The sequence below is a fragment of the Neomonachus schauinslandi genome, chromosome 13 (genome assembly GCF_002201575.2).
Source record: "Neomonachus schauinslandi chromosome 13, ASM220157v2, whole genome shotgun sequence".
Lineage (NCBI taxonomy): Eukaryota > Metazoa > Chordata > Mammalia > Carnivora > Phocidae > Neomonachus > Neomonachus schauinslandi.
Window position 1 is genome coordinate 70,793,370 of NC_058415.1, and position 23,572 is coordinate 70,816,941.

The following is a 23,572-nucleotide window of genomic DNA, read 5'->3' on the forward strand; positions in this document are numbered from 1 at the left end:
AGGCTGCTATGTGCACCTGTCTCAGCCTAAAGAGCCTCGATTAACCTTGCGTATAAATTACACTTCCTGCCCATTCTTTATTTTTAGCTCAGCAATATCTCCTTGGCTCCTCCAGGGAAGACTGCATTAGGTTTCAGTCATGAAACTACAAAGCAGTGGCGTCTCTAGCTGGCTGAGATGACTCTTATTAACCCCATGACACTCCGTTTCTTGGGACGCTCCCTGGCTCCGAGACTTAGGTTTTCCACAGAATGATAGCGATAGCGGCCTGGGCCATTCAGCGCCCTCAGGACCTGGCCCCAGCCCACATGTGCGTTTGTAGAGAAATCTGCTATTCAGATCTGACCTGCCTGGACTTACATAAACTGTCGATTTCCCACATTCATCCCCTTTGAGGGAAACTCATTTGTTGTTCCTGCGAAAGTTTCGTTTTGTTGCTTTCTCTCCCTCCCTTCCTCTCACCCTCTCTCTCTCTTTCTCTCTCCCGCTTCTCAGTTACGCAGTATCATGACCCAAATCTTTAGTGCTTAAACTATATAGCTGAGAGCCCTGAAACCCACAGGGCCGGGGGCAAGCTGTGGAGACAGTCGGCCAGCCAGTGGGCATCCGTCCACAGAGAATTCTTAACCACCTAGGGCTGCTTCACTGGGAGACATGAGCTACTTAGAGTCAGCCTTCCCTCACCCCCCCGCCTCGCCTTTTTTCAGCCAGCCATTCTGAACACGATTTTGTTTATTTTAGAATCCTCTGAAGTGCCTAGCTCTGAGTCCAGCCGCACGAGGTCCGTACATGTTGGTTGAGTTGAATGGAAATCCACGTTGGAGTGTGCCCATTTAACCCTTCAGGGACATGGAAGAAGCAGGCTCCCTTCCCGTGCCCCAGTCTATGAAATGCTGCTTTCTCAGCACAAGGCCAAAGGAGGATTCTTTAAAAAGCCATTTATTGGTTTTATTCTGGTTAGACAAGGAATACATGATTTCTTTAAAAATTGGGAAAATATTGAAAATTATGAAGAACCAAATTAAAATTCCCCAATATCCCATTACCCAAAGGCAACTACCACTGATGTTTTCCTGTTTTCTCATCTTAGTCCTCATGAGTGAGGGCCCTGTATCACTCCAGATTTTTCTGAGGATTGGGGGACGTGGGGCAGGGGTAGATTATATTCTTTCTAATCTTAAAGCTTCAGGCATTATTGGGATACACACACACATATTACAAATTTATATATATTATTGGGATATGTTTTATTAGGATATATATATTCACATGTGTGTATCATATAATACATACATATATAATATATACCCATATAATATATAAATATTTGATCTGTATCAGCTGTTGCCACAATAGTACTATGACTACTCTCAAACTCAGTGGTTTAAAATGAATGTCACTTATTATTGCTCATACTTCAGTGACTACCCTGGGTATTTGCTGATCTAGGCTGGGCTCTGCTAAGCAACTCTAATTTCAGGTATAGGACCAACTGGGCATGGTGTCTGACTTGGGTTGGGCTCCAGTCTACTCCCTATGTGTTTTTCCCGGGGCCAAGGCTGAAGGGACAGCCATTGAACAGAGAAGCTCTTTTCTTGGTGCTAGCAAGGCACAAAAGGACAGACCCAAATGCGCAAGCACCTTCCAAGCCTCTCCTGTGTTGTGTCTGCTAACATCCCATTGGCTAAAGCAGATGACATGGCTGAGCCCATAATCCGGTGGCAGGAAAGTACAATCCACCCACCATGAGACCAAAGCAAGTCATGTGGTCAAGACCAACATCAGTGGGTCAGGGATGTATCCACTTCACTTCCCATGGAGGTGAAGAGGGGAGGGAGGGAATATGTTTGAGAATAATAGACTCTACCCACGTCCTACATATCTGCTGAGGAACTCTGTCCTCTGTGATTCAGTCTGCTCAGAACCCACCTGGCAAGTGCTATCATCCAGTCTTCCCAGGAAGCCTCCTCCAATGCTCCTCTACCCATTCAACAAGTTCAGTTTCTGGATCATTTGACTGCCCCATGTGTATTGTTCCTATTACACATTTGTATCCCTTTCCTTGATTCCCCCCCCAGAATAATTTACACAAAGGTGGGTAGAAGATTTTGCTGCACATCTGGAACAGCAAAGGAGTTTTGTATCTTTTTGTTTATATATCTTTGTCACTCGGCCCCATCTCCTGTAGATTCTGTTTGCATCTCAGCCTGCACACAGCCTCTCAAATCCAGGCTTGCTGAAGAATTCACCCTGGCCTCAGAAATCCTAAAGGTCTCATTTGGCTGAGCCGTGTCTTTTTGCAACTTGGTTTAGTTTCTTTGATTCTTTCAATAGACATATGTTGAGCACTTGTGCCCTCCAGCCCCATGATGAATTTATAATCTAGAAGGGGAAATGAATGATTTCTATGTGCTATCATATGGGGTTTAGGGTTGCTAAACCTCAGTGCTATTGATATTTGGGGCCAGATAATTCTTTGTGGTGGGGGGCTGTCCTGGGCATTGTGGGAGGTTCAGCACCATCCTTGACCCCACTACCCACTAGATGCCAGGAGCACCATCCCCACTCTCCTTGAGTTATGGACAACCAAAATGACTACAGACATTGCCAAATATGCCCTGGGGGACAAATCACCTCGGTTGAGAACCACTGCTTGAACATATAGTAGACTTGCTAAGACCTCTGAGAAACCAAAATAATGTGCTAATAAATGACGGCAGTGTTATTTTCTGGTGGTGCATCTGTGAAAGCCTCTTGGGGTAGCTGGTGTGTGAGCTAAGACTTCAAGAATGGTTAGGGTTTTGAGATGGGTTTCTCGGAGGAGGGGAAAACATGGGCACAAATGGGCAAATAAGGAGTAGTTCTTGTTGTCCAGAGTGGAGGCCATGTAGGTACTGGGAGGCTAGCTACTCTAGGGCTATCTAAGTCATTATAAGGACTTCCACTTTTACTGGGAGTGAAATGATAAATATATCTATGTTCATTTGGAGGGAATATGATTGTACATAGAGCTTGTCTTCATAATCCAAAGTAATTGCTGCAAAGTCTCATCCATCCAGAGGTCATTTTTCGGATGCCCAGGAAGGAAACCTCTGAGGGGCACAGTACATCCCTAAATGGACCAATGCCTGTAGCTTGGTGTCCCTTACCCCTCTGAAGATCTTAGTCTGGACTCTTTATCTTAGGTCTTAGTTGAACAGACTTGGTTAGCCAGTTCCCAGCAGCAGATTAGAAGATGGAAGGGGGTGGTGGTGGGACAGATATAGAGGGGCCCAGATTTTGCCACAAAGCTCCCAGCACGATAGAGGGGAAAGAAACCAAAAGCAAAATTGAATGAGCAGGGGCGCCTGGGTGGCTCAGTCGTTAAGCGTCTGCCTTCGGCTCAGGTCATGATCCCAGGGTCCTGGGATCAAGCCCCACATCGGGCTCCCTGCTCAGTGGGAAGCCTGCTTCTCCCTCTCCCACTCCCCCTGCTTGTGTTCCCTCTCTCGCTGTCTCTCTCTGTCAAATAAATAAAATCTTCAAAAAAAAATTGAATGAGCAAACAAATATGTTCAGGCCAAATAATTCTTTAGGCAGGGGAACATCCACCCCTTCATAACCCTAAGGACATTGCTGCATGACAATGTCACCCTAGTATGCCAACTTACGAAATGTTTAGCAAGGCAGGAACTACGCAAGATATTGTAGAACCCATGTGGTAAGAGTTTAGCACCATGGTCAGGAGTAGGGTCTAGAGTTTGACTTCTGGCTTGAGGTCTTGCTTCAAGGCTCTGCAGCAATCAGCTAGCCCCTTAACCTTGCCAGGCTTTACTGGTCTCATCCGTAAAATGGGGACTCCCTACTCAAAAGGTCGTTGGGAAAGTTAAATAAAATCCACTGTGTGAATTCTGAGCTCCATTCTTGGCACAGATTTGGTGCTCAATAAACGTTAATAGTTAATACTATCATTTCATTGAAAGAATAAGTTACTGAGACCTCTCCCAGATTGAAACTGTTCTGGAATATTCCCAGAGTCTCCCGGCAGTACCCAAATTTCCCTTTCAGAAAATACCTAGGATGGCCATGACAACTGAGAAAGTTCCAGAAGAAAGTTCCAGTTGTATCAGTTCCCCCGTCCCTTTTCCCTTCTTTTGGGCGGAAGAGGATGGGCCCCTGAGGGCGATGACAGCAGGCTCGGGAGGGTATTGGCCACCAGCCTGTGGCAACATTATTTCCTTTGAGCGAGATTAGCTTTTCCCTCTTTAGAAGAACTGATAGAAGAACAGTTATTCTGAGATAACTAGGAGACCAGGAAGCTCTTTTCCTCTGGCCATTATGCCCTATGCTATGCAAAAATATCTACCCCCAAATTAAGACAGAGTTCAGGGGGAGACACCAAGGCATATTGCAAAGCAGTGGCACTGAGCTAGTGTTAGTCCCTCTGGGTTGTTTTTCTTCCATCACTGTCTGCGGAGTGGCAGAGCTGAACACTCAGGGTGCTCTGTGAGGTGCCCTGGCCTGGCACCTTGGCATTATAATGGGGCACGGAGACTGCCAGGAAGTCACCCCACAGGAAGGAGCTGCTCTCTGGCCCGGGGATGGCAGGACAATAAAGGACCCTGTTCTCTGTTTGTGTGTTTTCCAGGCTGGAGCAGGAAATACAAGCGCTAGAAAGCGAAGAGTCCCAGATATCTGCCAAAGAGCAAATCATCCTAGAGAAACTAAAGGAGACAGAAAAATCCTTTAAGGACTTTCAGAAGGTAAAGAAAATAAATGTGATTTCTCCAGATTATATCCGAGGGGAAGTAAGCACTAGCGAATGGGCACCAATGGAATCGAGACCTGTTAGTACTGCTGAGAAGTCTGAGCCCCATGCTCTGAGAAATGTGGTGCAGGTGTGTGAGGACCCATGGGGGTCTCTGACCCTGACCGTGGCCTGTAGTCAGGTGTGGGACCACCTGGTCTGCGGGGAAGCACAGAGGAGAGCCTTTCAATCAACCCCATCTACCTATTGTCCAAACCCTTTATATGCCCGGTTCCTGAAAAGTCATCTCACCTTGGACTTCAGGATTCTAAAGCCAATTCTTATGAAGCAGATTAGACCTGCTCCTTGTGGCTTTAATTTAAGTCTTTCCTTTATAAAAAGGCCAGAGGCAAAACCATATCAAATGGATATGAATTTCAAATACACAGAGTGTAAACACTGTGGAAACAGATGGTGCCGTGTAGTGCAGAGGAGAGACCGCGTAAAGCCAGTAGTCTCTGAATATCTCAGGACCTTCCTTCCATTTTATCGCCCAGGTACCCAGACCAAAGAAACAATCCAACCAATTTAATTTTAAGATGGGATTTTCTGATGTCACTTCTTTCTCCAACACAGCCGAGGGTATTTGCTGGATAACTGACATAAATCCCTCCTGGGAGAAATTCAGTATGAGGTGGGAATGATAAAACATTCCCTTAAATTTCAGAATCCCAAACAAATTTCCCAGAAGAAAAGAGAGCATTGGGTTTACCCACCACGGTCAAATTCTGGACCTGGGGGAAAGAGACGGGTTAGATGGATGAGGGATTGTCCCCCCACGTGTGTAGTGACGCTCTGCCCTGCTTTTGTTTCCACAGAGCTTCTCCAGTGTGGATGGAGGTAAGTGGAAGAGCTCTCTGCCCCCATTCTATAGAAGAATCTTATCCCGGTCAGCTTAGTGGGCTTCACGAATACAGGCTCACCGGGAGATGCGATGTGTTGGTGTGTGAGGTCATCAGAAAGAAGGAGTAGCTCTCTGTGCAAGGCCCTGAGGAAGTACACGTCCCCAGGCTTGTCTGCCTCTCTTCTTCAAGGATGGTTTCTCGACTCACCGCTTTTAGTCTTACACAGTTGGACTGGCTCCTCCCCTTCCCATTTGGTCCTCAAGGTTCGCTGCTTGGACCTTTCTTGAAAGGAGCTCTGCCTAGAGTGCTGACATCGGGACCAGGTCCCTGGCGAGAATGAGCCCATTTGTGCCTAGGACTCCAGGTCACGACACATGTCAGAAGGCCATCATCTGGTGTTTAGGAAGCCTTTCTAAGGCTGTGTTTTTATTCTGAATCAGGAAACAGCTATTTCTCCAGCCTTCCAGGGTAACAAGGCTGGGCAGAACCTCCCTCCCTGCGTGGCGGAGTTGGCCTTGAACCCATGAAGGGTGGGAGCAGGGCCCTGGCTTCCTGACCCCATCCTGGCAGGAGTGGGTCTTGCTTCTGTTCTCCCTTCCCTTCCATGGCCCTACCCTCCACTCTCCTTCCCTGTGGAAGAGAATTTCATGGGAATGAACTTGAGGTTTTGTGCTTCTCGTCCTTCACCTTGCTCCCCTCACTTAAGCTACAAACTCATGAAAACCACTCCATTCCCACTTTCACTATGGCCCTCAACTAGACCTGCTTTAAAAGGCCAGGACTTGTCAGAAGGATCAGGTGACATTTGCTCTCCTGGTTCTTATAAGGTCATCCTCTAAACTATGAAGATGATCAGGAGCCAGAATAAAGGTTGGCATCAGTGTTTTGCCAATGTCATTTGCAAATATAAGGGCAAAGATTTAAAAATGCAGAGATGGGTAATGTATTCTTCTGGATTAGCAAAGATATTTGCACTAAGGTTAATTCTGACTTTAGCCAGAAAAAAAGTATTGTGTTATTTTATTTTATTTGGTGGGGGAAAATGGTTTCCAGCAAATAAAAGGCAGGGAATCTGGATTTTTGGCCCCCAGGTGATCTTTGGGAAGGTAGTAAAGTAAACTTCATGTTCCCAGCACATGTGGGCAGAGACAAATCAGGGCCAAACTAGCAGGGACTCCAGGCGGAGGACCTATGACATTCTAAAGCCTTCTCTAGGGTGTGGCCAAATCAGGGCTCTTGTTCTGTGTTTTGGGGATAGAGCATGGACGGAGGAGGTGGCCTTGCCTCTTTGGGGAAATAAAGGGTGGCAGCATGGGAAGCATAGTGGGCTTCCCTAGTGCTAGGAAAGACCTGAGGCAGGGGACATAATCAGCAATCATGCAGTATGTGTGAGGCTGGAATGGGGCTGTGGGACATCGACCCACAGACACCTACATCCTGGAAGGGTACACGTTGACCTTTCGTGCTTTTACTTCTTTTTTTCCCCTCTTTTTTCTCAAACCAGAATCTTTCCTACACTTTTCTCTATAATTAGGGAAGGGAAGGAGCCTGAATGTCATGTCTCTGGGAAGGCTCTGTGGGGCATGGAGACCCACATAGCCTATGACTTGTTAATAAGCAACACGGAAGCCAGATTATAAACACTTGCCACTGCATCTTTCATTTTCAACCTGAACTTCTTTCATTTCCTCCTGCATCACTTCCCACAATTGGAATCCCTTCACCTAAGCAGTTCATGGAAGTGGGAAGAAACTTGACTGTGACTAAAAAGAGCCTGCAGAGAAAATTGGTCTGAAGACTCTGTCTTCAGTCACTTTTTGACAGAGGTGACCTCAGGCTCAAGGATGTAGACATCTTAGAGATCCCAAGAAATGGCCAGGGAAAGGTTTTTGTGGTCTTATCTGTGGTTATGATTCCTGCCATCTCTGGTTATACCTAAGTCTGGGTGGAGCTTTCCATTGCACCACATCTACTGGCAAAGAAAGAAGTTTGAAGGAGGCAACACATCCTCTAAGAATGCTGTCAATGTTTAGCTCACTCTGTGGTCTGAGAGTACAAACTGAAGCAAATCCAGTTGAGGGACTCTGGAATATCTGATTAATGTCTCATTCTTTGGTTTCAAAGGCCCCTCTATATCAAAGTTGCCAAGACCCTCTCAGAATCAACCACCTGTTGTTACTAAGAAGTAACCCAAAAGTATTATAGAATAATAATACCTTGAGAAAAATACCCCACTTCTGAAAAGCTGATTACAGAATCCAAGGCCAACTAGGATTATATAACTGTACAAGATGCTGCAGATAATCAGCAAAAACATCCCTAGTTTAATGAGGTGCCAAGGAGATGGCTGCTGGTGACCCCACTTCAGGTCCCTGTGCATGTCACCCTATGCATGTCAGAGGACATAAAGGTACAGCACTGCTAGATCACCAATGGCTTTGGATTGCGTGGTAGTCCTGGCCATCAAGAACAATGTAGTCCAATCTTGAGCAGAATTCCCTGGCCATGTACATTCTGACCCCCCTCTCTTCCTCCCCACCCCATATACACACTTGTTATATGGCAGAGTCTTCATCAGTTGGGTGGGTTGTTTTTACTGCCTTAAATAAGCAGAATGTCTTGTGTAACTGTAATTTCCATATAGTATATATCTTGTGCTAAGTATTCTTTACCCACCGAGGACCTGGGGTGAAACCATTGGCCAGAACAGGCAAAGGAAAATGTTGTCCCAGGCCTGTCTCCGCCCTTGCTGTCCGATACTGATCTTAGGTTTCCATCCCGTCCTGGTCTTGCGGCGGTGGCCGGAAGCCATCCCCATATCAACTCCTTCATAGCCATTGCTGGGAAATCTCAGTGTGTTTTCAGGTGCCCCTAAGTCATGCATTCCAGAGAGTGTTCATCTGCTTTGTTTCTCTAGCTCTGGTTATGCATGTCCATCATAGTCACAGTAAATACTTCAGCAGGGCTGGGACTAACAAGGAGCACTTATCTTACATGTCTACCCTGGCAGTGACCGTTCTCTGCCTTCTCTGACCATAGACACCCCCCGACTTTGGCAGGAAGAGGGCAGGTTACTGACTGAGGCCACGTGAAGAAATTCTTCCCATGGAGGCTTTGGAGGCCCCGTTAATTATTCCTGGTGTTTGTCTGTCGGCCACCTCCCGGCTGCATAGCTTTGTGTTGACTACTTTATGCTATATTGAGGGGGCTGGCTGCCCGGTTCTCCTTTTGGAGCCCCACTCCTCGCCACTCCCTCATCTCAGCTGGAGTGTGTGATCCCAGCCTTCCAAGAGCTGCAGTCCTCAAGCTTGTAGCCAGGGAACACCAGGGAGAGGGGACACCACCCCCACCCCCACTGGGCGGGGAGCCACCTTCTGGGGAAGGCTGAGGCAGAAGCACTGGAATCCTGTGCTCTTTCTGAGGCAGATGCCCCTGCTAGCAAGTGCCTTTTGTTTCTGGCTGCTAAAACTTTCAGTATCAGATGCCCCAGAAATTCTCTATTTAGCATAGAATATATAGACATAAAGGGGACAGTATGGGAGTCCTCACCTGGTCTTAATGGCTTGAACCTTCATCTCATTTGAATGCAGAAAACCAGATTTAGCAAGATCTCATTCCACAGATTTCTAGAAATCCTCAGGGCAAACTCAGAAGCTCTGCAAATCTGCCCTGGTCATCTCTTGCCCCCCTACACTGTCCCTCTTGCCCCACACTGCTGCTCAAATCTTCCCCTGGGCCACTGTCAGCAGTCTATTCTTACACCCTCAGGAGCAGCTCATCTCAAGCCTCTGCTCTCTTCTGGTCCTGTGCTGTGTGGCTTTGGGGCCTGGACTCTGTTCACAGCTCCCCACGATGAGAGTAACCTAAAGTTCAGGAATAAGAGAGAATAACATACAACATTAAACATGTGGCCATACTCGGAACCCTTGACTCAAACCAAGCCCATCTTTAGGGGGCCAGATAGGCTGCTTCATGGCTGTCTCCCAATCCACGCTCCCCATCATCTCAAAGGCCCAGTTTCCTTCCTTGCAGCAGAGGACCCTCAACCATGTCTGTCTGACCCGGGACCCACCCTCCAACATACACAAGGCCCCAGAGAGAGATGGTCACTTGAACCTCACCATGGCCAAAGGCCTGACTGCCTACTTCTGATTTCCCATTCCTTCTCCCCCAGTGGTTGATATGGAAAAATCCATTCCCTTAGTGAAACTCCCCCACCCTACCCCCCGGCCCCAGAGTGTGTTCCTAAAAACATAACGGTCCAATATCAGCACATTCTGGATTGTTGACATTCACATGCAAGTCAGCAAATGGTCTAGTCGGTGCAGAACTGAACTAATCCTAATCCTCATCCTGATCTAGTGTCTGGGTCCTCTCCAGCATGAAATTTAAAAAAGAAAAAAGAAACCTAACAGAATATCAATGGGGACACAGAGGATGGGACGGGTGTAAGAGATGTGAAGGAGGTGGAGGCTAGGGGCTGACCTGGTATCGAGAGGGGGTGTTCAGGGTGCCGCCTGGGATCCTGGGTGAATTATGGCACCAATGAGCTGAGGTAGAGAGTACAGGAGAGGCATCGGATGAGCACAGATGAGAGTTCCCTTTGGGACATGTTGAGTCTGAGGTGATTGGGAGAGATTCAGTGGAGATGTGCAGGAAGCAGCTCGATGTATCATTGAGGAGTAATTGGCATTCCAGGATTGCCATTGGGACAAGTTCGTGACATGAGGAAGGAATCACATTACATAGCTTTCTAGAACGTTCTTGCCTTTGCTTTCCCATTTCTCTCTGGGGGATACACAGATTCTCTCCTCTCCTCTGACACTTTGACACACCTGCTGAGGTTCATGCCCATAGGGTCTCACCTCCCTGAATGGGCTTGTCAGACTATTTTCCCAAGTGGAGCTGGTCTCCCTGCTTTGCTCAGCTGCATTTCCTGCAACTGGGCTAATGGTGAATTCACTGGCTGTTGTTATTTGGAATCTTAGGATTTTCTGGCTGAACCACCAACTTGAAGTATTAAAATGTGAGATAAATTCTAGGGCTTTGGGAGCTTTTTTTTTTTAGTGTCTATAAAATAGGTCTTCTGAATGAATCAGGCACCTGAAGCTACATTTCCAGTTCAAGTTTTGAGCCCCAAATCTATTTTTCACTACTGTTGAAGGCGTATTTCTAGTTTGATGTCCCATGTTTAGTCAATCCCACCAAGTTGATAATGGCTCTCATTAGCCCATCCCCTTCCCCGCCCCCTCCCGCCGAACTCATTGTACTCTTAAAATCTAGAGCTTTCTGATGAATCTTTTAATACATAGAGCAGTCCTGGGGCTTGAGCTCTCTGGCCAGGATCCCTCCTACCTCAGCTACTCTGCTGAATACCAGTCACTGGGCAAATGCTTGTCTTTGTTTACCCTGATCCTCTCGTTTAGTGGCTGCCTCCAAGGTCCATTATGTAGGGCAGACAAGCTGCTGTTTCGGCAGTGAACCCACTGGGCCTCCCGACACTGTGCCTAATTGTATTCCCTGTTCTCTGCTACCAGATGCAGTAAATTACATTTCCTCCCAGCTCCCCGACCTGCCAATCCTCTGTTCACGAACAGCAGAACCATCACCTGGGCAGGACGGGACTAGCAGAGCCGCTGGTAAGTCCTGGGGAGCTATTTGGTTTTGATGCCAGGACTGGCCACGGGGCCTGCATTTCTCGGAGCTTTAATAATAAGGGATTCCCAGATAGCCTTCCACTGGGGACCCTGTCCTCAGCCCAGCCTCAGACATAGGATTTGCAGTGGCCACGGAGTGTAGGTACTAGGCCCTGATGAGTAATTAAGGACTGAATAGGAGGGAATATTGAGAAAATCATAGAGCATTTCCCCCTTGCCTTTAGTGGGCTCTGTCTCTCGTGTTTATGGTCTTTATATCTCTCCTCATTCTCAAAGTTAATCTGTACTCTGCCTCCAGGGGTTTTTATTTTCCATATTGGAAATGTACAAGATCAAATGAGCTATGATGCAAGCTGGGAGAATATTATTTTCAAAGTGTATGAGTATGTTGCCAACTCCTTTGGGAATCAAGCTGCTTGTATATTATAAATATATATTTCCAAGTCTTCCCATTTCTGGAATTATTTCTGAGCTACTGCGGTATATTTGGCGGCAGGGGCGGGGAACTAGCAATTTAAAGAACATGTGTTTCTTGCTAATGTTTTTCACAATGGTGGATTTTAAAAAACAATACATTTACGAGTATAAAGTCTACAGAGAGCTATGCTTTGCTCTGTTCAATATGAATGTGCCTCAGAAATCAGAACTAGATGGACATGAAAAATCAATCTCTAAACCTATCCTTTTACTCTACACAGAAATGCACTGAGGGCCAGGGGTCAAATGAAAAAATGAATTGCCAGGGTTGCACAGTTAGTGACAATGTAGGTGAACTCAAACAGGCACATCCGATTATGTTTTGCATAATCTAGATAAGTTTATGTCTAAAATAAATCACATAATGACACTTTGCATAAAACAAAACACTCATGGGCTTTTAAGCCAGAAGAAATCATTTATATAGGCCAAACTGAATATCTTGTGAAGCAAATAGTCCCTCCTTCTTTTAATGTAAATGTACCATGAAATGGCAAGTAAGTGTTGACATGGTCGGCGTGCGCACTGATAAAATATCTGCTGGGTATCTCCATAAACATCTTAGCGTGTTACTTTTGCATACTAACTCACGGAGTTCTAGAATTGGATGGGACCTAAGTGGTGTCTGGTCAGACCCTGGCCAGGTTCACGTGTCCCTGGACCAAGAAAGCAGTTCTTGGAGCCTGCAGCTGTGTAGCTGAAGAATCACTGGCAGAGGCTTAAGCCGCAAGCTCTCCTATGCTCCAGCGAGCACTCTGAGCTCAACTAGGGTGATAGCCGTTCAAGAGTCACACACCCTCTGCTGCTTATTAGACATTTGGGTGCTGATAGTTCCTGATAAGCATGGGTAACCAGCTTCCCAGCCCCTCTCCACGACAGGTTCCTGGACCTTACAGGACATGTGATATGATCCAACTAATGGATCAGCTCCGGGAGAGGATAGGGACAGTGTGACAACTCATTTTTAAGGGGTATCAAAAGGGTTTGAGCAGCATTGATAGTCAACGAGTGTAATGGGCAAGAATAAATAAAGTGTTAACGTGATTGCAGCACTGGGCATGTGGGAACACAGGCACTATCGCAACCTAGCATCCTTCATAGTTGAAGGTGCCGCAGAAACATAATGATCCAATGGCAAATGCATTTTCGAAAAAGTATTATGTGATCAGAGTCTTCAAAAATAAGTTGATGTGTACTTTTGTTTATTACTGAAGAACTAATTTGCATAGATGTATCTAACTGTGGAAATACATACACGCAGAGTTTTGGAAGGAATCGCATTTGATGTGGTTAACTCCTTTGTCTAGACTGTTTTTGGAATGGGGTGTCCAGATTCATTACCAGTTGTGGCCAACAGTGATTACACAGAGCATGGATAGCATACCAAATAATGGCACTCTCCACTAGAATCCTTTCTCCTGGACATGATCCATCTTGCTTTATGAACATCCTTTTGGAAATTTGCACAATCTCAGGGCCATTTTATTTTTTCAATTTTTATTTTTTTAAAGATCTTATTTATTTATTTGAAAGAGAGAGAGAGAGAAAGAGAGCAGGAGGAGGAGCAGAGGGAGAGGGACAAGCAGACTCCATGCTGAGCATGGAGCCTGATGGAGGGTTTGATTCCAGGACCCTGCGATCATGACCCAAGCTGAAATCAAGAGTCAGACACTCAACCAACTCAGCTACCCAGGCACTCCTTGGGACCATTTTAATAAATGTCACTTGTTATTTCTTAGGATTATGACAAATATTCTGGTTGTTTGGAGTTTGGTAGGTTTAGGATTCTATATAATTGGGAATTTATTTAACATCCTTGCTTTTAGAATTAGGAGGCATCTATTCCAATCAAACATGAAGCCAGGCTTTAGCAGCCTTGCAAACAGGTCCCCAGGCCACAGTCACACACCTTTGTGATTGGAGTTTCGTGTCCCTCCAGGAGGCCCACTCTGTCTAATTGGTACTGACCATTGGGAAGTCCTTCCTCTGATGTCTGTCTCCATCTTCCACCCATCAGTCTTTATCCTGTCCCCTGGAGCCACTTGGAACAAGCCAAAGTTGATTTCCCTTTAACTACTTGAAAATGACTATCATTTCTGGTCTTTCCTAGATCCCCACTCTTCATCCCCTTAATATCCACAGCCCCAGTCTCTTCAGCTGTCCCAAAATAATGAGATTGCTTTGAGACACCCTCCGCCATCCTTGTCCCTCCCAACTGAACACTCCCCACTTTGTCTCTTATCTCCCTGAAGTGCAGTGCTGATAGCTGTTCCGCATACTCTGGGGTGGGCTGATCTCCCCCCAGAGCAGATCGAGAATCCGCAGACCATGTGACTCACTCTTCTGGTGCCATGGCCCTTCAGCTTCAGGTTCTAAAGTAAAGCCTCAGAGTCATTTGACATATGCCACTGCTCAACCTCATTCCCTTGATCCAGTGTAGTCATTGTTCCAGAATCATTTCCACTGAAACATGGAGTCTTTTTTCCCTAGTTGTGCACATACTTCTTCCCCTGTTCAGAGAACCTACAAACTTCTTTATTTCTTAATCTCAAAAGGCAAAAGTAAGAATGAGCTATGTACCTTTCTGCCCTTTGTAGATTTGATGTGACTGTTGAATTTCTTCTTGATAGATTGTCCCTTGTAAGTGTCAGGGCCCCATGGGGTCACTGAGGGGCATCTGTGAAAGGTGGGGAGGGCAATGGTGTAAAGGGATTTAGTAGTCAGGCCTCAGGTTTTCTCTCCCATTTCAGACACAGCAGCTCCTCGGTCCTTGGGTTTATGTATTGTATTTCTGCATCAGATTTCCATTTGAATAAAGGGTTTCACAGTTTTGAAAATAGGAAATGCTCTTCTCTATTGTTGGGATTTTTATAGCTATTGATTGTAGCACCTCACAGCCTCACTTTCCTTCTTAATTTAGTATCATCTCAGATCTGAAAAGCAAGCTTCTATTATTTTTCATCATTTCATCGATGAAAACATTGCACAGTTGGAACCAAAGTCAGAGGCCTGTAAGACACTTTTGGGGTCTCCTGGCCCTTGAGAACCCTAAATAGGCATCTATGGGACATGATCATTTAATGAGCAACAAGTTCTGGCAATTGTCTTGACACCCAAGGCACATGTTTCTGTCTTGTCCACAGGAATATAAGGGACTTGGTGATGATCCAGATGTGCTTTATCTCTGGCTTTGCCTAAATTGCCTCAAGAACTTGAACAAAAAGAAAATGAAATTCATCTGTATACCTTCTGCCTGATGAATCCTTCCTGGTTCTTGGTGGTCTCTGCTCTTTGAAAATGAACTTTAGAATTTAGCCAGCCAAGATGTCAAGCTACTTCTACATAGTTTATGTAATTCCTTCCTTCTTATTTTTTTTTAAATCAGAACTTCAGGTGTCTGCTTCTAGCACCTTTCCCAGCGTACAAGATTCTTGAGACAAATATATCAATAAGGGAACTGATTCTTGGGTCCAAAGCACTGAGAGCATTTATATCCCTGGCTGCTTCATTATTTTCTCATCTTCTCCACTCATCCAGGCTTCACTTCCCTCTTAGCAATATTCTTTCTGGAACTTTTCAGACTGAAAACTGTCATTCTTGACCAAGAAGGTGGAAGCAAAATCAGATATGGGAAGTTGGCTTTTGCTGTTGTTAGCCATGACATCACACCTTCGCAAACTTATTTCTGTTTGTACTAAGGTGTCCTGGGAAAACAATTATCCCAAGAAATTTGTGATGACTGGTTTTTGAAGTTAGAGATTGCCTAACTGCTGGGATGAGAGGGAAGATCCACTCTGAATTAATTTCCTCACTTGCATTGTTATTTCCATCACAGCAGCCAAGTTTATATTTCCATCCTTAAGAGAAGGTGTGAGCATATATGTATATGCATACTCATATGCCCAAAGGGAAATGGTCGCATGCATATATGTTCATTGAATAAGTCAAGCATGTGCATTGTTTCTCTTCCACATTCCAGGTGTGATGCCAGCTACTGGATGTTCATTATATTGCAGTGATCTCACTTTTGGGTGATAGTCATGATCTGGCTGTCTCCTGCCCTCCTAATGTACTTTACACATCATTGGGTCATGAGCCACACAGGCTATGCACAGCACCAGAAGATATCAAAGGTGGATACTCTTCTTTGTACCAATGGGAAAAGTGAGATCCAAAGATGGGGTGTCATCTGAATAAGGAATTCAGACCCACTGTCTTCCTCCCTCTCTCTGACACCTCCCATCATACTGACTAATGACAGTGGGCTGTGTCATTTTATATTTTACATGTGGACCTTCAGCCTTCTACCTCCTCCCACTGATCACAGTAAGTCAAAGCAAGTGAGCTGCTAGAAGCCAGAGTCAAGGGATTGAACACGATTGAATTTTCCGTCTTCACAGAACGCAGTGTCTTGTTTGATCTGCTCTTGGCTCGATTCTGAAATGGAATCATGTGGTTGGTCTCCCTGCCCCTCACTTGTGTCAGGTGCTCTTCTTTCCTCTTCCCTAGGTTCCTTAGAGGCTGTACAGCTGTCTTCTCTTTACCAAAGCTGAAGGGAACAGGGAACAAGAGAGTACCTAGAACCGTTGACATAAACTTGCACTGGAATCAAGCATTCTCTGCTGCTCAGACCCACGTCTCCGGGCTCTGCAGTGTACTGGACCCTAGTAGCTTCACCTCCTGCCCTCACCCTGGTTTCTAGGCACGTATCTATCCCAGTGGCCTCCCACTCTAATCCACACCTGGTTGTTTTCAGAACCTAGAGCCTAGAATTATCAATCCCCATCAGACTGCCTCTGTTTCTTTAAGGTTCTCCTTATTGACTAGAGGGTTATGGAGGGGCGGGCAAGGACCTAGTAAACCAAACACAGAGGCCCAACATCAAAGCACCAATTCCATCATTCATTTGTATTCATTGCAGAAACTCACCACTTTGGTTCTTATTCTTCATTGACATCATGAACATCTACTCCCCTGTCTAGGTTCTTGGAAAGAATAGCAAAAATGCTTTATACCTTCCAACCTTATTGTCATCAGTATGTCATGTTGGGGAATCAGTAATTAAATATATCGTTTTGTAAAAACTTTCAGATTTCAGTTATCCTGTCATTGGGACTTCCGTCAGACTGTCTCCTTTCTTTCTTCTCTGACTCCAGAAACTTCCTCAAGGGAGGAAATTTCAGAGAGCTTTTCTTCACATACTTTCTTGTATGTTCATGGGGCTCTCTCAAAATCTCTTCCAAGGGCTCCCCAGAAAACCCCCTCTTCTCAGCAGCACCCCTTCCTCACTCTTTTTCAGTAAGCTGAGCACCAGCCCCTCCTCACTATGCAAATTGTAGTGTATCCCGTGTGGCCAGGGGAAGCTTGAGGGAAGAGAAGGGAGTATTTTTTGTGCTTAGACACGAGAACATGACGTAGGCGAGAGACCTTTGGGAAATACCACTTGGCAGCAGTAAAAAGCGGGAGGATTTTTTTTAATTGTGTGCATGCATCAAAAATAAAGTGTTGAATTTAAAATGTGAGTCTCATTTTCCTACTGGTTCATATCCACCCTGCTTCACATTTAAAATATTATTGGCTGAGAACGGGAGCAAAATAAAAATGCTTATTCGTAAACTGCATATTTAAGATAAATATTCACACCTCCTGTGTGGCTTTCTGAATGTCTGATAACATTCTCATATGTCTATCCATGAAGTCTAAATATTGCCGTTGTGTTAAGTAAGAGCTTCTCAAAGTGTTCACCTAAGTATCCCTTCCTAGAGAGGAGAGTGGATATAGACAAAGCATGTGAGGCCAGACCCTGACGAAATCTGTTACAAATCTGTTTTGCTTTGAAGCCTTATTTTATCTGGGGGAAAAAATATGGATGGATGTTGTATTTTATGGCATAATATATTTAGGCTTATTTTATTGGCAGAATGTCCTATGATGTTCTATTCCATATTCTAGAAATATTGAAAGAACAGTGTACAACATGTAAATATAAATACAAATATGTCACCCTAATGAAACCATGCCACATGTGGTTCAATCCCAGAGCCATGTCACATTTAACAAAATATGGTTTAAAATCACACAAAATAACACAAAACACTAAAAAGGAACTCTGTTCTTTATCTATTTTTCCTGAAGGATATTAAAAGGACTCCAATTCGTATCCCCACCCGGAAGCACTTCTCACATGTCCTTTTCTTTACTCCCCATATCCCCTCCACCACCACAAAAATGTTCTCTCTCCATCCATATCCCACGCAGCTTTTACGCTCTCTCCTACTGAACTCCTTGTTTCTCAACTCGTTTTTGTGTGCATCTACTCAGCTGTTCTAGCACAGAACTCCTCCTCATCCTCCTTTCTGTCTTGTCTCTGATTCGGGAAACAGGCAAAGACAAAATGAGGGTTGGGGGTTAGGACGGTGGAGAGAGGAAAACTGGGGCAACAATGACAGCATTCTCATTGGTGGGCAGAAGAAGGACATCTCTAAAGATTCCCATGTTAATAATTTGTACCCGATCACCAATGGATCTAAAAATAGAAGTGTTTTGTTCCATATTCTGTATTGATTACAAATCAATGTGTCATTTTGTTCACATATTACTGGATGCTTGGGGGATAATTAGATATTGTACCTATAACTGGCAATCATTAGTATCACCCTTATTTATAAATATGTCCCAGGAGTGTTTTAATAGTGACAGGACATAATATTTTAACCCAAATCTGTGTTTTTAATGTAAGCGTAATATTTAAAGAGCAGGCTTTGGAGTCCACACACAATTTTAAATGCCTATTCCATTTCTCTGGTGACACGCTTGGTGGGAAATCAGGAACTAATCGAGACAAATATTTCTCTTGACATCACCATCCTGTGTGAGCCCATGTACTTCCATGACAAATATCAGTTGGCCTCACTATGTCACTGAAGGAAACTCAAGATCTTTGTGCTGAATAAGTGAAACTTTCAAAATGGACATGAGGAAAATCAAGCACTGGATCTGGCTTCACCATCTTTTTAGTTAAGTGTTAACTGTGAACAGACTGCGTATCTTGTTACCCAAGCAGATGGAATAGTATCATTGCTGTTTTTCTAACCAGTTCAAACATTAATTACTGTGTGTACCTTTTCATTGGTGTCATGTTATACAAAGTCTTTGTGCCTAGATTAAGGCAACCAAAGTAGAATTTTCAATTAGTAGTATTTGTTTCACAGGTATTTGTATATCAGGTACCGTGTATGCAAAAGGCTCTAAGGTAGGTGTTGGTGGGGTGGGGAAATGGTAGAAAGATGTCAGGCAAAAAACTAGCCTTTAGGGATCCTAAAAATCGATGGAGCTAATAAAACATTCCCACAAATAATTATACTTCTGAGTGGAAATTGTTAAGTGCCTTCAGAGAGGTTTAGAAAAGTTCAGAGAGCCTTAAGAAGAGAGAGAAGACTTAGAGATGGAAGGGTCAAAGAAACCTTCTGGAAGTGGGGAGGCAGCTGACTGGGCATTGATGGATAGGTCATATTTGGATGGATAGAAACTCTCAAAAGACGGCCAGTTCATGAGAAGGGAATCTTAAAAGCAAGAAATGTTTAGGTGTGGGATGGTGTTATTTGATTGTGCTAAAGAAAAGGGGAGCAGTTGAAATGATCATTGGGATCTTCTTAACACACTGGGGGAACATGTAGTATTCAGAAAGAGGTAGGGACTCAAAAATGATGATAACCAGAGATGCCCCCATGGGAAAGGCAGGCCAGGCAGGGAAGGATGCTGAGTTCTGGGAATAGTGCAAAGTTTGCTATGGTTGGAGTATACATGAAATAAGGGGCAGAGAGACAAGCCTAGCAAGGAAGTTGCAGACAAATTCCCAAGGGAATTATATGCCAAGCTAAGAAGTTTAGAGTTTCTCCTATACAGACACAGGAACCCACAGAGGGTTTGTGAAGAAGATTCTGTGGGCGGGATGGCGTACAAGCTAGCAGGGTCTGTAGGCTTTTCTATAAATGGCCTGACTGTAAATATTTTAGACAGAGTAGACCACATATGGTCTCTGTCACCTGTTCTTGTTCTTTTTCTTTTTCCTTTTCTCTTTCTTAAATTGCCTTTTCTTCCTTCCTTCCTTCCTTCCTTCCTCCCTCCCTTTCCCCCTCCCTCCCATTTCCTTTTTATAATATTTTCAAAACAAACCTTGGGCTACCTTTGCCCCCACTCTGAGAAGCGGCAGGTGGGACTGGGGCAGAGCTGTTGTGCGGAGAGCAGAAAGGGGCCTGGCTCGAGGCAACGGTGAGGAGGTACATGGGGAGAGGTCTGAAATGGAATTAGTAGCTCACAATAGTTGTTTGGCTGTGGAAGAAATTAGGAAGAAAAGGACAAATCAGGTGTGGTTCTGAGGCTTTTCGCTTGAGAGACTACGTGGTGCTGGTACTATTTAAAACCAAGAAGACTATGGGGGAGTTTTTAGAGACCTCATCCCCAGAAGGAAAGGAAGAGAGCCTGGCCACAGAGCCAGCCCCAGGTACCCAAAAGAAAAAGTGCTGTCAATGCTGTGTTGTCATGTGACCACTTCTGAGTTCAGTGTTGAAGTTGTGGAGGTTGATGTAATCCATGGATCATCCAGGGAAAGCGTGCCTGGGGACAGCTGGCTTCCTGGGACCAATGCTCAGTGTCCTAGCATCCAGAATGTGTGCCTCGCAGGGAGCCTCGGAGGTAATGGATTGGAGAGGATGGAGTGTCACACAAGACTATAGAAGAGAGGAGAGCAGGTCCTTAGGAAGCCAGGTTGGTGGCAGGATTTGGGATGAGTTGGAGAGGGTTAGTCTGGACGGGGAGAGCTGGTAGGAAGCCCTTACCATAATCTAGGGAAGCGGAAATAGTGTCGCAGATTGAGTAGTGGCAGTGGAAGAGAGAGAAGGTGACCAAGGAGAAAGACGGTGTGGGGCAGAGTCACGAGGACTTGGCACTGTGTGCATGGCTGAAGAAAGAGGCTTTCTGTGATCATCATCCTCAAATTCCAGTGCCATGGGATGCTACTACCTCCATCTTGTTCTTTTTCTAGTTCTTGTTACAGAAACCCAGCTCAGTGATCGAAGTACTCAGAGCATGTAACCTGACTGCTTTTGTAACTTCAGTTCCTGCAAACAGCCTAGTTTACAGTACAGTGGAGAATAGCCACGCCCCACCTGCAAAATCCTTTGCATATTCTCCATTCACAGTAAAAGGAAATGCAGAAAAAAACAGTAGAACGCTTAGTGAAAGAGTTAAAAAAAAAAAGATTTAAGATTTTGGAATTACAATACTTCTTAGCCAAGACTTTTAAAATTGTCTATAAGCCTAGGGTAAGCTGTCAATCAGAATAAACTTGCATGTTGCCAGCCTCCCTGGAATTCATTACACTGGATCTATACAGTCGCTTGTGGTCTTACATTAGCAGATCTTCCTTAAAAGTATAAGTGCCATTGAGATACGGTAACTCTGCACATCTGGTTTCCCAGTGCATTAAGCTGCTGTGTTAAAACACATATATAACCACCTCTGTCCACACTGTGCACTCACTCTAACACTCAAGATGCTTGGCAGTTAGACTAGAAAGGGCACAAACCCTTTTTTTGTCTGTTTGGCAATTAACCATTCACTGGCTTTTTTTGTTGTAACATGCACTTCCTTTCTCTTGTTTTCATTCAAGCTGTGTACGCCATGGAAATTAATGTGGAGAAAGACAAACAAACAGGAGAGACCAAGATTCTCTCTGCATCCACCATTGGCCCAGAGGGGGTCCATCAGAGAGGAGTCAAAGTCTATGATGACGGTACCAAAGTAGTATATGAGGTGCACTCAGGAGGCACTGTGGTAGAAAATGGAGTGCACAAGTTAAGCTCAAAGGATGTAGAAGCGCTTATTCAGAAGGCGGGACAATCAAGCTTCAGAGGAGGGCACGTGTCAGAAAGAACTGTGATCGCAGACGGGAGCCTCGGCCACCCGAAGGAACACATGCTCTGCAAAGAAGCCAAGTTAGAAATGGTACATAAGTCTAGGAAAGATCATTCTTCCGGGACCCCAAGGCAGCAGCCCCAAGCCCCCAGCACTGAAGGGCCCGAGGCCAACTTGGATCAACCAGTCACCATGATTTTCATGGGCTACCAAAATATCGAGGATGAAGAGGAGACGAAGAAGGTGCTAGGCTATGATGAAACCATCAAGGCGGAATTGGTCCTCATTGACGAAGATGATGAGAAGTCATTGAGGGAGAAGACAGTGACAGACGTGTCCACCATTGATGGGAATGCAGCCGAGCTTGTGTCCGGGAGGCTGATCTCAGACACCACAGAGCCCTCATCCCCAGAAGGAAAGGAAGAGAGTCTGGCCACAGAGCCAGCCCCAGGTACCCAAAAGAAAAAGCGCTGTCAATGCTGTGTTGTCATGTGACCACTTCTTTCTTCCCTTTTCTTCTGGGCAGCCTCTGGGCTCTCTACCACTTCCGTAGACCTCACTGTACCACTAACTGCAATACTGTGAACTGGAAGCAAACACCTGCTTTGCCTTGCAGTTGGATTGCTTGGGTCTCTCTTATTTTTCTCCCCCTTTCATTTTTCTCCAGTTTCCTCACCTGAGAGACAACGTGCATGTGTGTGCTTCAATCTTTCCAAGAACTTGCTTTTCCTCTAAACCTTTCCTTATGTCTTCAAGAGTGAATCAGTTTCTTACTGCTCAATTGGAATGGACTCTTCACATCAGCCCGTTCTATAGTAGCCTTAATTCACTTGACTGGAATTGAACCCACGGCATTGGGGGTTTCATGTTGTAGCGTGTTCCTATAACGTAGTCACACGTCACCACGTCGCTGGCTTCCCACTTGCTTCCCTTGCTGTGGATCTTTGCTTTTATATCGTGTGTGGCAAAATGCTGTTGGCTCCAGCTGGTTGTTAGTGTGGCCAAAAGTGGACCTTACTTAGTCTGTTCAATCTAGGGTGATGCTTTTTGCTGCCTTACATAAGCTTCCAGATTACAGTGTTGTGCACCTATGGCTTTCCTTCTGTTAAAACTGAAATGAAGTCTGATGTAAAAGAAAAGGAACCCAGTGCGTGTCACAGCTGAAATGTAGGACTGATTCCGTAACCTGCCCATCAGCAGCTGCTCTTTCTGTGGCTTAACTGATGGACCCTTTATATATGAAGCACCATTTTTAATTTTCTAAGGACATGAAGCAAACATTGTTTTGAGCATTCATAGTAATCTCTAAACTTAGGCATATCCATGAGCCTTGCTTCTATTCTCTCAGAAAAAAAAATGTAAATTTTTATATTGTTTTCTTTTTCACGGATATTTTCTGATCATGTTAATCTATTTTCAACGAAGGAATCATTTTGAGGAGTATTCTGCAGTGACCATATTTCTAGAACAGTCTTTCTGACCTACCGTGGTTGCTGCCAAGTTTCCACTTCATTGTGGATGGTCGGTGCTGGAACTGAATTTACCTGTTCATCTCCCTGCCCACTTGATTACAGAGCCTTACTTCTGGACTCTTTTCTTTCTGTCTCCATGAGAAAGAGAATGTTTCCCGTAACGTCACGATGTAGGTTTATCCACCCTTCAAAATAAGTTTGAAAATGTAAAAAATGTGTAAGAAAGACCTGTCTTCTCCACATTAAGTACTTAAAGTCATTCCACAAGTACCAATTGAGTGGCACATAGCTGAGCTTCTTAAGGCATGTTTCTTAAACTTCTGGAGATTTCAGTACATCAAAGAATAGTTTTTTTGTTTTTTTGTTTTTTAATCTAGACCACAATGAACAATTCTTTAAATAAATTCTTAGCATTCTCCC

The 23,572-nt window shown here is 44.8% G+C and overlaps 1 protein-coding gene across 1 annotated transcript in view; it reads left to right on the forward strand.

The window, feature by feature from the left end:
- The window catches only part of LOC110581698 (paralemmin-2), a 135,882-nt gene extending 113,616 nt beyond the window's left edge, over positions 1-22,266 (forward strand). Inside the window, exons 4-6 of the mRNA XM_044920421.1 lie at positions 4,628-4,742; positions 5,605-5,626; positions 21,436-22,266. Of these exons, the coding sequence (XP_044776356.1) occupies positions 4,628-4,742; positions 5,605-5,626; positions 21,436-22,175 (877 nt within the window). The 3' untranslated portion in view covers positions 22,176-22,266. The remainder of the gene's footprint in view (positions 1-4,627; positions 4,743-5,604; positions 5,627-21,435) is intronic.
- The last annotated feature ends 1,306 nt before the right edge of the window (positions 22,267-23,572 follow it).